Raw genomic sequence first — 13,936 nt, forward strand, 5'->3', positions numbered from 1 at the left:
TAATAAAAATTCCAAGAGTCTAGGACAGTGCTTTGCACATAAAATAAATGGAATAGTTGACAAATAAATGCCCCCAAAACAAACAAATTAAAAAAATCTCGAGGTTAAGAATTCTTCAAATGCTAATGAGCTTTAATAGTAACTGTGGAGACGTAGCTGCATAAAAATGTGCCCCTGCTTCTCCTAACTACTCCTCATCGCCTTAGGTTTCCATCCCAATTCACATCTATAAACTAGCTTGATCAAAACCAACAACAACTTCTACCTTGGAAAATTCTTATCTCCTTGATCTTTCAGAAGCTGTTTTTTTTTTGAGATATATCTGCCTTTATTAGCTGAGCCACTATTTGAGGGGGATGAAGCGGGAGTGGCGCCGATGCACGGCCGGCCGTGCTTCACCGGCTTGTAGGGGATGGAGAACTCGCCCAGGTAGTGGCCCATCATCTCTGGCTTGAGCTCCACCCGGTTGAAGGTCTTACCGTTGTAGACGCCCACCATGCTGCCCGCCATCTCGGGCAGGATGATCATGTCCTGCAGGTGCGTCTTCACCACTTCCGGCTTCTCCATGGGCGGTACCGCCTTCTTGGCCTTGCGCAGGCGCCTCAGCGGCGAGTGCTGCTTCCGCCCGAGGCCGCGGTTCAGCCGCCGTTGCTGGAGCGCACTGTACAGCTGCGTAAGTTGCTCGTAGGACAAGTCCAGCAGCTGGTGCAGGTCCACGACGCGGTAAGTGAACTTGCGGAAGGTCTACTTCTTCTGCTCTACCTCTGTCATCTTGCTGCATAAGCGTTTTAAACGGTCATCCACCGCCCTTCTCTTGAAACTTTATTCTGTGAGTTCTGTGTTATGATACGCTCCTGTTTCCTTTCTAACTTGAGTCGCCTTGCTTTGGCTCTTTCCCCTCTTTTCAGGCTGTATATTTTGGAAAGACCTAGGACTCTGTTCTGGGCAGTCTTCCCCCCCCCCCCCCCCACATTGAGTGACCCTTTCTGCACTTGCAGTTCCATCTATGTGGTTATTACTGCTAAATGCGTGTTTTCAGCCTTGATCAGTGTGCCATATTCATATATACAGCTGTCTACTTGACATCAGCATTTAGGTGTCTAACAGGCAGCTTTAAGTCGACAGGGTTAAAATTAAACTCGTGATGCACTGCCCTTCTGCCCTTCCTAATTCCATCTCCCCATCTGAGTCAACACCACCAACTATTACTCCACTGTTCAAGCAAGAAAATCTCGATGTCATCTTGATTCCTCTTTCTTTCTCATCTCTCCTTAAGTCTAAGGTATAATGAGGCCTTAAAGCTTCATCTCTAATATACCACAAATCAAAGCTGTGGTTACCGACTCTACGGCTGACATCTCTGCCCACTCACACGACTGCAGGAGCCTCCTACCCATTGCCTTTGTTTCTGTTCTGTGTTCCTAGAATTCATTGTTTACACAGCAGACAATCAAATTAGATCATGACACTCGTGCTTAACTCTACAGAAGTGTCCTATTGTAGTTAGAATAATCCTGAAGTCTTTATTGTGTTTTCTAAGATGGACATGATACATCCCTTTGCACCTCTAAAACCTCATCTCATACCACTGTCTTATCTCATTCACTACGCTTAAACCATCTTGGTCTTCTTCTTCTTTTTGTTTTCTTTTTAAACTGAATAAGCTCTCTCCCCCTTCAGGGCTTATTGCTTGATGCTCCTCTGCCTGGACAACTCTCTGTTGCTTCAAATGGACCCAAATTTTACCCTCGTAAAGAGGACTTCTCGGACCATTTACTCTAAAGAGCACCACCACTCAGTTACTATTAAAATACCCTTTTACATTTGTTTCCCTCAATCCTCAAGTACAGTATAAGCTACACCAAGAGCTCGGACTTTGTATTTCTTGTTCAATTATGTATCTACAGTGCTAAGTATAATTTCTTAGTATAATTTCTGGCTTGACAAATATTTTTGAAGAGATGAGTGAATAAATAAAAGAATAACTGAATAAATTAGCTACAGTTGAGTACTTTAGTGGTTGAGCGTTTATTTGGTGTAAAACATTACTAAATAAGATAATTTCAGACACTTGGAAAGCCCTTTTTATGCACATCTCTGAAACCTTGGCCAATGTATCTATCTCTAAGGTAATTGGATATTATGGCTGGGTTTCTTTGTTTGTTTTTATCTTTATAGATGGAGAAACTGAGATGCAAATTGACTCTCCAACATTACTGGTAATCTTTGGGACCATTAAAACTTGATTTAGAGTTGCTAATGAAACTTTTGGCCCATTTCCAAATGTTAGACCTTACTTTGTAAATATAATTGATTTGCTTGTATAACAGACAAAACAGTGTGTACAGGACTCCATTTACTTGGCTGCTTTCTTTTTTGCTCAAGATACCTGGCCCTTTGCTATCTTAGTATCAGAGACCTATAATGCTAATACTGAGTTTTTGGGGGAGACTGCAGAATGAACATTTTAGAAAGAAAACCAAGAAGTGGGTTATAATTTGGCTAGAACTTTAATATTCTCTCTTTGGACATAAATCTGGACAGATGTCTGCCACTTACCATGATCAAAAATTCATTTCTTGTTTTCAGAAAAGTAAGCCAAATAATTCCACTACCGTTTAACTAGCCCATTTATTTAATGAGCAGGGAAACATAAGACTATACTTACCCTATCAGTGATGATCACTTTCCTAGTAGAATGGACCCAACAAGAGATAGGACAGTATCTTAACTTGAACTATTCATTAACTATCTGCATAAGGGAAGAACAATTAAAGTAATCGAAAACAAACTTGCCAAAATACTTCAAGGATGATCAGAGAGTCTATCTTTATCAGATGAAAGAATGTGGCTACTCAGAAGTTACTGTTACCAGAAACTAAGATGAAAGGAAACATGGGTGAGACAGAAAATTTGCCACAGAAATGATTGAATAAAAACATGAAAGAAAACACATGAAGCATACAAGTATAGACCTAATTGCAAAGAGGAGCCATTCCATGAAATGCAATTAAACTTCTAGAGAGATCAAAGCATTCTCCCAAAAGGGAGGTGTAAGGGCAAAGAAATATTTCCCTTGTAATTAAGAAACATTACCAAAATTTAGAGGAAAATGCGGAATATCTCCCAAGTTTGGGGGGAAAAGTGAAATTACTATAATAGGATGAATTGTTTGTTATAATGGCACGTGTATAAAAAATAAATGCAATTAGTTCAAGGTACTCTAGTAAAATAAATTACCTTGTACTGCAATCAAATGTCATCTCAAAGTATCTTTATACTAATAGTTACTTCATTTTATAATATTTTTGAAAATTAAATATACCAACTGAGTGGAAATGATTCATAGTTCTCTGTTATGCTAAATGTAAACGCAGAAGACTGAGTTTGTAATGCTATTCTTTTGAATTACTTGAAGTGCTTGAAAGACAATGAACTTCACTACTTTAAGCAAAGTAAAATGGAGAAGCATATTTTGTACATAGAATATATGCAGTAATGACTTTGTCACTGAGAGTTTTTCTTACCCCAAATCCTAGCTAATTGAGATTTGATTTTGTTTCCAGCTTTTTACTAATAGGAAAGAAAGCAGATGGCAGGTGGAAGTGTAAATTTTGTTGTTATTGTCTGTTTTCAAAGAAGCCTAGGACAGCAAAACAGAAGCCAAGAGACTTTAGAGTCAAATTCTGTTAGGAGAAAAGGTATCAAGACGTGTGTCAGCAGGCAATTTCATAGTGCTTTAATAAGAAGGTTCCATGCATTGCGTAAGACCACATAATCACCGATTGTATGAAGAGAGGTTGAAAAATGTCTACTCAACTATATCTTACAGGGCAAAATGTTACTCAAAGCCTCTCAAACAATTAAAGGATTCTATGTCTGAGGCCAGGTAGTATCCTGAGGCAGGAGATAACAGTGTTATGTCATAAAATCAGAAATGCATGAGAAACAAAATAAAGCAAACCTCTTACATATTTTATTTCCAACAGAGCACTTTCAGGTAGTTTGTTAAAATTACAAGAAAGGCAGTTTTTGAAATGTTTATATTAAACATGAGATTCTAAATGAAAATGAACTGTTGCAGTTAACTATTATAGCTAAGTAAAGATATATAAAGCATCATTGATATTGGATTTAAGTACTTTGCCATCTTTTCATAATGTTTATAACAATTTTAACAGATTAAACTGAGTTTTCTGACCCTAGTTTTCTAGTTCAACCAATAATTTTGTTATCAAAAGGCCAGTGAGAAACAATACTCTCCTCATCAGAAAAACAGGCTACTGTTTTATTTTTCTAAGGAAAAGAATGAACTAGTATTTCCAACGTATAACTGCCATGCATATCTAATAAAGCCAAGTATTTCATATCCCAACCACATTTCTTTTTTCATACAAAAATTCTCAACAAGTGAATTAGAACATTTATATTCTGGCAGAGTGTTTATTTCTGGGGAAAAAGTAACAAACTTAGATTTTTGAATTTTAGATTTTAATTTTCAGTAGCAATAAACGAGGGAGATTTAACTTGAAATTTCCTTGAGCCTCTTTCTCCTTTATCACTACTTATGTCTAGATGAGGTTATATTTCTGTTCTTAAATTTTGTTATATTTAAGTCATTTAAAATTTCACACATTTAATTAAAAATAATTATAACTCAAATTCTAGGAGTCACACAGTGATTGAAAGTAAAGCAAATGGAAACAGCGTTTTATGGTGTTTACCAGGAGCCATGGCACTGCACAAGTAGAGATTGTGATTTTTTTTTTTTAATTTAGTTTCCAAGCAAAAATGGACACTTATGTGTCCAAGATGTATTGTTAGGTGGAAAAAGCAGGGTAGAAATCTTTCATATTATGTACTACCTGGTCTATTAAAGGATGAAGATTAAGAGTATATTGATACTTACTTTCACATGCATAAAGAAACCATAGAAAGATACCAAGAGCAAACAGCGTGGGCCAACAGAAGGAACACAGACAGGGAGCTCAGGGACAGAGAAGCTTTCCTAAGGTTCATAGTAAAGAACACGATGGCCTTCCAAAGACATACTGGAGGAGGGCAAAGACCCTGCTTAGAGTGAAAGACTAATGGTAGATGTGAAATCTGTAATCCTAGTAATAAGTGGGGCGCAATGCAAAAACAGCATTCCAGCACACTGGTAGGATGCAGTCTAGTGCAATGTATAGAGAAGTTTCAGGAAATTGTTCCTGGAGAAAGGAGACCCAAATAACACTTGGTGAGGAGGGACCAGGTTGTCTGTGGAGCTGCTGATGCAGATATGCTTGAGTCTGTGCAGGATAAAGTATGTAAGTTCTCTTTTTTGGCCTTAGGTTAAATTTTTATAAAATCTTATGTTGGTAAATGTAATGTAATTAGATATGTAATTTAATAGGTAAGGTATTACTGTAAAAATGTTGCAGGTGATTACAATCACTGCCCTCCACTCCACGGAGTGGGGATGGGGGAGACAGTGAATAGAAAGACTTTAATTTGACACAATCCCAAGGATGACAAAGCAGCCTTCATAAGCCAGAGTAGTTTTTGTGTTTCACATTGTAAGTGCCCTGGTGGAAAACTGAAGAAACAAAATGCTTTTCAAAAGATGATCAGTACCCATTAACTCCAAGGGCAAGAGTTTTTTGTAACCTGCCATTAACAGGCAAAATTGTTTTGTTTTGTTTTTTTTCTTCAACATGAGTTTAAACTATGATCCTGAAAAATTTTTTTTTAAAGATTTGAAAGGTAACCTACCTCCAGTAGTCAAGCATAGGGAAAAAAAAAAAAAAATACCAAGAACCCTCCCACACAGTTTTAAAAGATTTAAGAAATAAAACACTTTCCTGAGACAAAGGGTGGTAATTGCCGTGTGGTGGGAGACTCATCATTCACAATGACAGGTGTGAAAAAGGGAGTGAGTGTCTAGAGCCCTGCCTGAGAATCTGAGGGAGGTTTAGATGGGGAAAAGCATCTGAGGTGCCCTTTGCTTTGTGAAAGATTATGTTTCTGGGTGACTTCCATCATCCATGGGTGAGTTGGGTCCAATTTCTAATTATAAAATTTATTACAGCCTTGTCCTTTGTGCTTTTTGTTTTGTTTTTAGTATCTTGGAGAAAGGCACAGTAGCAAGGAAATGATGGATTCATCCCTAATGATATGGCCTGGCTATGTCCCCACCCAAATTTCATCTTGAATTCCCACATATTGTGGGAGGGACCCGGTGGGAATTAGTTGAATCATGAGGGCAGGTCTTTCCAATACTGTTCTCATGATAGTGAATAAGTCTCATGAGATCTGATGGTTTTGAAAAACGGGAGTCTCCCTGCACAAGCTCTCTCTTTGCCTGCTGCCATCCATGTAAGATGGGAGTTGCTACTCCTTGCCTTCCACCATGATTGTGAGGCTTCTCCCGTCAGGTGGAACTGTAAGTCCAATTAAACCTCTTTCTTTTGTAAATTCCCCAGTCTCAGGTATGTCTTTATCAGCAGTGTGAAAATGGACCTATACACCTATCTTTTTCCCTCCTACACTCTAACACAGAAGGGGGATCTCATTATCTGGTGAATTATGACTTGAATTTTCTGATGGTGATTAAGAGAAATGGAGGCAGGACTGCCATAGTAAACCCATTAGCTGTGGAAGACCCAGACTCTTAAGAAGCCTTAGATGAGAAAAACAGTAGTGCCAAGAAGAAGCACCTTCTGGAGTTGGGGAAAGACCTAGTGCTCCTAGATTAATATGGAGATCAAATGACCAGTTCTCAGCATTGTCAACACTATGAAGTGCACCCTTGCAGAATGTAATGTTCATATGATTTAGTTCTGTCTACATGCATTACTTGTTATAAAGAGCAAAAATTATGGTATTGCTAGTGGAAGTGGCAAATAAAAAGATGTTATCAAAAAGGAAAATTTTAGAATTTGGAAAAAGTTTTTGCCAAGTAATGCTAGGGTATAGCTTTATACTAGACTGCCATACTAATATAATTTCTTTAAAGTGACTTTTTCTTTCTTGTTTTCTAGAAGAGAAAATATTATTCAACATGAATAAAGGGAAATATAGTTTTTCCCGGAATTATCAAAAATGGTCTTAGATATGGGTTGTTTAGTAGAAGAAATATTATGTCTAGAACAGGAGGAGAGAAAGTAGTATAACTTTAAGTGCAAGAGAGCTAGTGCATTTCTGCCATGGACTAAATTGTGTTCTCTTAAAATTCCTATGTTAAAGCTCTATCCTTCAATGTGACTTCATTTGGAGATAGAGCCTATAAGGAAGGGGATAATGAATGTTGAGTGAGATCATAAGGGGCCAACTCTAATCCAACAAGGCTCACCTTCTATAAGAGGAAAAGATATCTGACTCTCTCTCCCTCTTCTCTCTCCCTCTTCTCTCTCCCTTCTCTCTCTCCCTTCTCTCTCTCCCTTCTCTCTCTCTCTCCTCTCTCTCTTCTCCCTCCCCTCCCTCCCTCCCTCTTTGACTCTCTGTCCTCTCCCTCCACCATATTCTTAGAAGAAAGGATATGTGAGATCACAGCAAGATGATGTCTCTCTACAAACCATAAAGAGAGCTCTCACCATGGACCAAATCACTAGGCACCTTGATCATGGATGTCTAGCCTCCAGAAGTGCAAGTAAATAAATACCAGTAATTTAATCCCCCAGTCTGTGGCATTTTGTTATGGCAGCCTGAACAGACTAATACAATCTCTCCTGGAGAGCCACAGCCATATATTGAAAGTTAGTAGAATGATAAATCACACCTGGCTTTTTCTTTCCCATTCTGTATGCTTTCCACTTTACTGATTACAAAAGCTTGAAATGTTGGCCTTTTTTTCAACCATTTCTCATTCTTCTTTCCCCACAAGCAGTTAGGTACTAGTGTTACTTAATATCCCTCAATGTCTAATTCTCATAAAAATGATTTTAGTTATAAGGAATAAAAACCTACTCTACCTGAGATAGAAACCCTTAATTTCTTTTGACTCCTGTTATACTCATGTTATAACATGTATTACTCTTTTGGCATGTAATTTGGCAAGTGATATCTGCTACTTGGTTTCACTCTGAGCCCCTCTAAAACATGTCTCTGTATATATTATACAATCAAAGAGACTTATAGAGGTGAACCCAACATTCTGAGTTTCTATTTCTACTGAAGGTATTTGCTGAGTCTTCAGCCTGATGCAGCAAAATGCTTAGAAGCTGAACAGAGTACAGCCACTAAGAGGCAGAGAAGACAGCAGAGCTTTTAGAAATCTCAGAGGGCTCTGAGAGGCAAACATTGAAGTCTGGACCTCCCAAAGTAGTCAGTATTTGAGAGAGCAAGATTCCAGAGGGAAAGGAAGCATGGGGAAATGATTCTGACACTAGGACTAGTTTTCTCTTTCAGGCACTTGCCAATTGTTAAACCCCATAGAAAAAAACCTGAAAAGTTCAGAACTTTTGGTAGTCTCATAATGACACAAAATTTGATATTGAATTTATGCATTAAGAAGGAGGTACTCTGCTAAATATCCAGAGTTCTTAGGGGGACTCCTTCTTAGTATTGAAGGAGACCCAGAGGTAGGCAGGGCCTTACAAAGTCTTAAATTTAGCAGAGTCAAAACCTCATTGGATTGAGGTAATCTGCTCCTACTGTTTTGACATGTCAGAGGATAGGTTAAATCTTCTCTTGAGGTTGAGTACATCACACAGATCCTCCGCAGTTTTTCAAACCAAATATTTGACTTTCAAATCAAAATTATGGGGCCCACGGGGGAACAGGCTGAAGAGAAGAATCAGAAAATAGAAACAGAACAATAGATAATTCTGTCTTGTAGCTATCAATTACTTTAACTGGGTTAATATGCTCAAGAAAATAAGATTGGAGATGTTTTAGATAACTGGACTCTATTAAAAATATATTTTTAGAAAATAGAAAATACAATAACTAGTGTTAAGAAATAAAGGGTATACATTCTTTTGTCTGGCTTCTTTCACTCATCTGTGTCATTATGTGTAACAGTAGTTTGTTACATTTTCATTGCTGAGTAGGATTCCATTGTATGGATCTATCACAATTCATTTATGTATTCACTTTTTGATGGACATTTGAGTTGTTTCCAGTTAAGGCTATTACAAATAAAGCTGCTATGAGCATTCATGTGTAAGTTTCTATATAGCTTTATGCTATCTTTTCTTTTGGGTAAATGCCTAGGAATAAATGACTAGATCATTTGGTATATGAAGAGAATCAACATTTTAACACTATTGAGTCTTCCAACCCATAACAAGATATATTGTTCTATATGTTTTTTTAAAAAAGTTTCTCTGATCATTGATTTGTATTTTACAGTGTACAGCCTTACACAATCTTTTGTCAGATTTATTCTTAGGTATTTTATATTTTTTAGGCTCTTGGCAATATTTTAAATTTTTCATTTTTTCAATTATTTATTGCTAATAAATAAAAATACAACTAATATTTGGATAATTTTTTTATCTGTCACCTTGTGAGGTACATTTATTAGTTCTAGCATCTTTTTGTAGATTTTACCAGATTTTCTGTATAGATGTGATGACATCTGTGAATAAAAATAATACTGTTTCTTTTCAGTCTGTATACTGTAATAATTTTTCTTGCTTTATTACATTAGCAAGAAATTGCAGTATAATCATGAATAGATGTAGTGACAACAGACATCCCTGTCTGGTTTCTGAAAGCATTAAGTCTAATGCTAATGTTAGGTTTATCAGGGATGCTTTTAATTAGGTTGATATGTTCCATTTCTAGCTTTCTGAGAGTTTTTATTGTGCATATTGGATTTTGTGAAATGCTTTTCTGAGATTGAGGTTATCATATGATTTTTAAAATTTTCTTAATGTGGTGAATTACATTGATTTTAATTTGTTCAACCAATCTTACGTTACTAAATTAACCCCGTTTGATCACTATATATTATTTCTTTTTTTTTTTGAGACAGAGTCTTGCTCTGTCGCCCAGGCTGGGGTGCAGTGGCCAGATCTCAGCTCACTGCAAGCTCCGCCTCCCGGGTTCCCGCCATTCTCCTGCCTCATCCTCCCGAGTAGCTGGGACTACAGGCGCCCGCCACCTCGCCCGGCTAGTTTTTTGTATTTTTTATTAGAGACGGGGTTTCACCGTGTGAACCAGGATGGTCTCGATCTCCTGACCTCGTGATTCGCCCGTCTCGGCCTCCCAAAGTGCTGGGATTACAGGCTTGAGCCACCGCGCCCGGCCATATTATTTCTTTTACATATTGCTGGATTCAATTTTCTAAAATGTTATTCAGAACTTTTGCATTTATGCAAAATGAGAGATATTGATATGTAGTCTTTTTCTAGTCATGTATTTACAGTTATGATTATCAAGATAATTGTGGCTTCATATAATTAGTTGAGAAGTATTCCCTCTCTTTTAATTTTCTAAAAAAGGTTTTTCAGATAGAATTAGTCTAATTTTGTTCTTGAACATTTGATAAACATCAACCATGAAGACATCTGGACCTGCAACTTTTGTGGGAAGGGCTGAAGCTACAATTTTGGTTCTTTAAATGTAATGTTTCTAATCCAGGGCACTTTTGACTCCTTGGAGAACATTTTGCAATGTCTGTGAACATTTTTTGGTTGTCACAACAAAGAGAAGGAATTGCTGTAAGCCTCTAGTAAATAGAGACCAGGAATGTTGCTAAACAGTCTACAATGTATAAGATAGCCCTATAATAAATAATTATTTGATGCAAATATCAATAATGCCAAGTTTGAGGAGCCTTGCTTTAATAGATGTAAAGCTACTCAGTTCTTTTTTTTTTTTTTTTTTTTTTTAAAGAAGTAAGCCTTTATTTCCTTGTTTTGCAAATAAAGCTGGCTAAGTTGGTTGCTTTTTGGTGATTAGTCAAAGAGACCAAATCCCATATCCTCGTCCGACTCCTCCGACTCTTCCTTGGCTTCAACCTTAGCTGGGGCTGCAGCAGCAGCAGCAGGAGCAGCTGTGGTGGCAGCGGCCACAGGGGCAGCAGCCACAAAGGCAGATGGATCAGCCAAGAAGGCCTTGACCTTTTCAGCAAGTGGGAAGGTGTAATCCGTCTCCACAGACAAGGCCAGGACTCGTTTGTACCCGTTGATAATAGAATGGGGTACTGATGCAACAGTTGGGTAGCCAATCTGCAGACAGACACTGGCAACATTGCGGACACCCTCCAGGAAGCGAGAATGCAGAGTTTCCTCTGTGATGTCAAGCACTTCAGGATTGTAGATGCTGCCATTGTCGAACACCTGCTGGATGACCAGCCCAAAGGAGAAGGGGGAGATGTTGAGCATGTTCAGCAGCGTGGCTTCGCTGGCTCCCACTTTGTCTCCAGTCTTGATCAGCTGCACATCACTCAGGATTTCAATGGTGCCCCTGGAGATTTTAGTGGTGATACCTAAAGCCTGGAAAAAGGAGGTCTTTTCGGGCCCGAGTCCAGTGTTCTGGGCTGGCACAGTGACTTCACATGGAGCAATAGCACCAGCACGGGCAGCAGCTGGCACCTTATTGGCCAGCAACATGTCCCTGATCTCAGTGAGGTCCTCCTTGGTGAACACAAAGCCCACATTCCCCCGGATATGAGGCAGCAGTTTCTCCAGAGCTGGGTTGTTTTCCAGGTGCCCTCGGATGGCCTTGCGCATCATGGTGTTCTTGCCCATCAGCACCACGGCCTTCCCTCGAAGGGACATGCGGATCTGCTGCATCTGCTTGGAGCCCACATTGTCTGCTCCCACGATGAAACATTTTGGATAATCATCCAATAGTTGGATGATCTTAAGGAAGTAGTTGGACTTCCAGGTCGCCCTGTCTTCCCTGGGCATCACGGCGGTGCGTCAGGGATTGCCACGCAGGGTTTAAAGACGATGTCACTCCCACGAGGACGCCTGGCGAGAGGCTACTCAGTTCTTGAATCAACTTTAGTAGTAGTTTGTGTCTTTCAAGAAATTGGTTCATTTCATGTAAATTATTAAATTTAATGGCACAAAATTGCTCATGATATTTCCTAATTTTTATCTTAATATCTGTAGAATCTCTAATGGCATCAAACCTCACTCTTGGTTTGCTAACTTGTGTCTTCTCTCTCTTTTTTTTTTCCTGGTCAGACTAGTTAGAGGTTGATCAATTATATCTGTCTTTTCAAAGAGCCAAGGTTGGTTTCATTAATTTGTTCTACTTATTTTCTGTTCCATTGACTTCCACTCTGTTATTTCCTTTCTTTTGCTTACTTTGGGTTTCATGTGTTCTTTCATAGTTTCTTAAGGTGAAAGTTGAGGCATTCAGACAAGACCTTCCTTCTATGGTATTGTAGGCATTTAGAGCTATAAATTTTCTTCTAAGTACTGCTTTAGGTCATTCCACAAATCCTAATATATTATATTTTTATTTTCATCAAGTTCAAAATATTTTTAAATTTCACTTTACTTTTTTTCTTTACTCAGAGTTCATTTAGAAGTTATATTACTTAGTTTCCAAAAAAACTGAAACTGTTCTGAGTATCTTGCTGTAATTGTAAATCTTCTAATTTAATTCTATTGTGGTCAGAAAATATTCTTCGCACTACTTAAGTCCTTTTAATATCATTCACACTCATTTTTTGGTTTATAACATGGTATACGTTGGTAAATTTAACATGTACTTGAAAATAATATTTATTCTGGTGTGATTGGTTGGAATGTCCTATAAATGTCAATTAGGTCAAAGTTGTTGATGGTGTTGTTCAAATCTTCTGTGTCATTGTTCTGTTAATTATTCTATCAATTGTTCAAATCAGTTATCAAGAGAGGGTAATTGAAATCTTTGACAATAATTATGGATTTGTCTATTTCTCCTTTCAGTACTATCAGTTTTTGTTTTATGTGTTTTGATACTCAGTTATACCAGTTAAACATTTAAAATCAAATGCTCTTTTATCAGTTGACCCCTTTATCATTATAAAATGGGCTTCTTTATGCTTAGTAGTATCCTTTGCTCTGAAATCTACTTTATCTAATATTAATATAGCCACTTCAACTTTTCTTGAATTAATTAATGTTAGCAAGGCTCATCTTTTTCCATCCTCTAATTTTACCTTATTTCTGTCTCTTTATGTAAACTGGGTTTCTTGTAAGTAGCCTGTAATTGGGTCTTTTTTAGTTATCCACTCTGACAATCTCTGCCTTATAACTGGATTTTTAGACAATTTACATTTAATGTGATTATTGTTATATTTAAGTGTCTTTTTTGCATTTTTCTGTTTGTCCTTTTACTCTGTTATTAGGTAATTGAACATGTTTTAATTTCTCAATTCTATTTCCTTTCTTCATTAATTATAACTTTTTTAGTATTTTGCAGGTAGTAGTGTACTTATTTAAATCTCAGTGTATCTTCAAGTGTTATTATATCACTTCACATGTAGAATAAGAACTTTACAATACTAGTATTTTTTTAGCCTTTATGTTATTGTCATATATTCTACTTATTTATGCTATAAACCATCAAACACATTGTGAATTTTTAAGTTGTCGATTTTAAAAAATATTGAAATATAAAAATACTATATATTTACCCTGATCGTTGTCATTTCAGATGTTCTTTATTCCTTGTGTAGATCCATATATTCACCTTATTTCAGTTTCCTCTTTCTGGAGAACTTCATTTGTAAGGTGGATCTGTTGATGGTGATTTCTTTGATTCGGGCATATCTGAAAGTCTTTATGTTTGTTTTGAAAAATATTTTCGCTAGTTCTAGAATTTTAAGGACTGTCTTTTACATTGTTTCTTGATGAAAAATGGATGTTGTCATTCTTGTTCTCTATGTAAGGTGCCTTTTTTCCCTCTGGCTGCTTTAAAGTTTTCTCTTTATCACTAGTTTTGAATAATTTTATTATGATGTGTCTTGGTGTGGTTTTCTTCATGTTTCTTGTGTTTGAGGTTC

At 37.4% G+C, this 13,936-nt stretch overlaps 1 protein-coding gene and 1 pseudogene across 1 annotated transcript; both read right to left on the minus strand.

Annotated features, from left to right (window-relative positions):
* Window positions 1-343: 343 nt before the first annotated feature.
* Window positions 344-771, minus strand: LOC117070899 (annotated as a pseudogene).
* Window positions 772-10,797: 10,026 nt separating this feature from the next.
* LOC117070898 (60S acidic ribosomal protein P0) lies at window positions 10,798-11,926 on the minus strand. The gene has a single exon (XM_033190628.1). The coding sequence runs from the start codon at window positions 11,841-11,843 to the stop codon at window positions 10,887-10,889; it is 957 nt and encodes a 318-aa protein (XP_033046519.1). The 5' UTR covers window positions 11,844-11,926; the 3' UTR covers window positions 10,798-10,886.
* Between the last annotated feature and the right edge of the window lie 2,010 nt (window positions 11,927-13,936).

This window comes from Trachypithecus francoisi, unplaced genomic scaffold, assembly GCF_009764315.1.
Source record: "Trachypithecus francoisi isolate TF-2019V2 unplaced genomic scaffold, Tfra_2.0 Lachesis_group3, whole genome shotgun sequence".
Taxonomy (NCBI): domain Eukaryota; kingdom Metazoa; phylum Chordata; class Mammalia; order Primates; family Cercopithecidae; genus Trachypithecus; species Trachypithecus francoisi.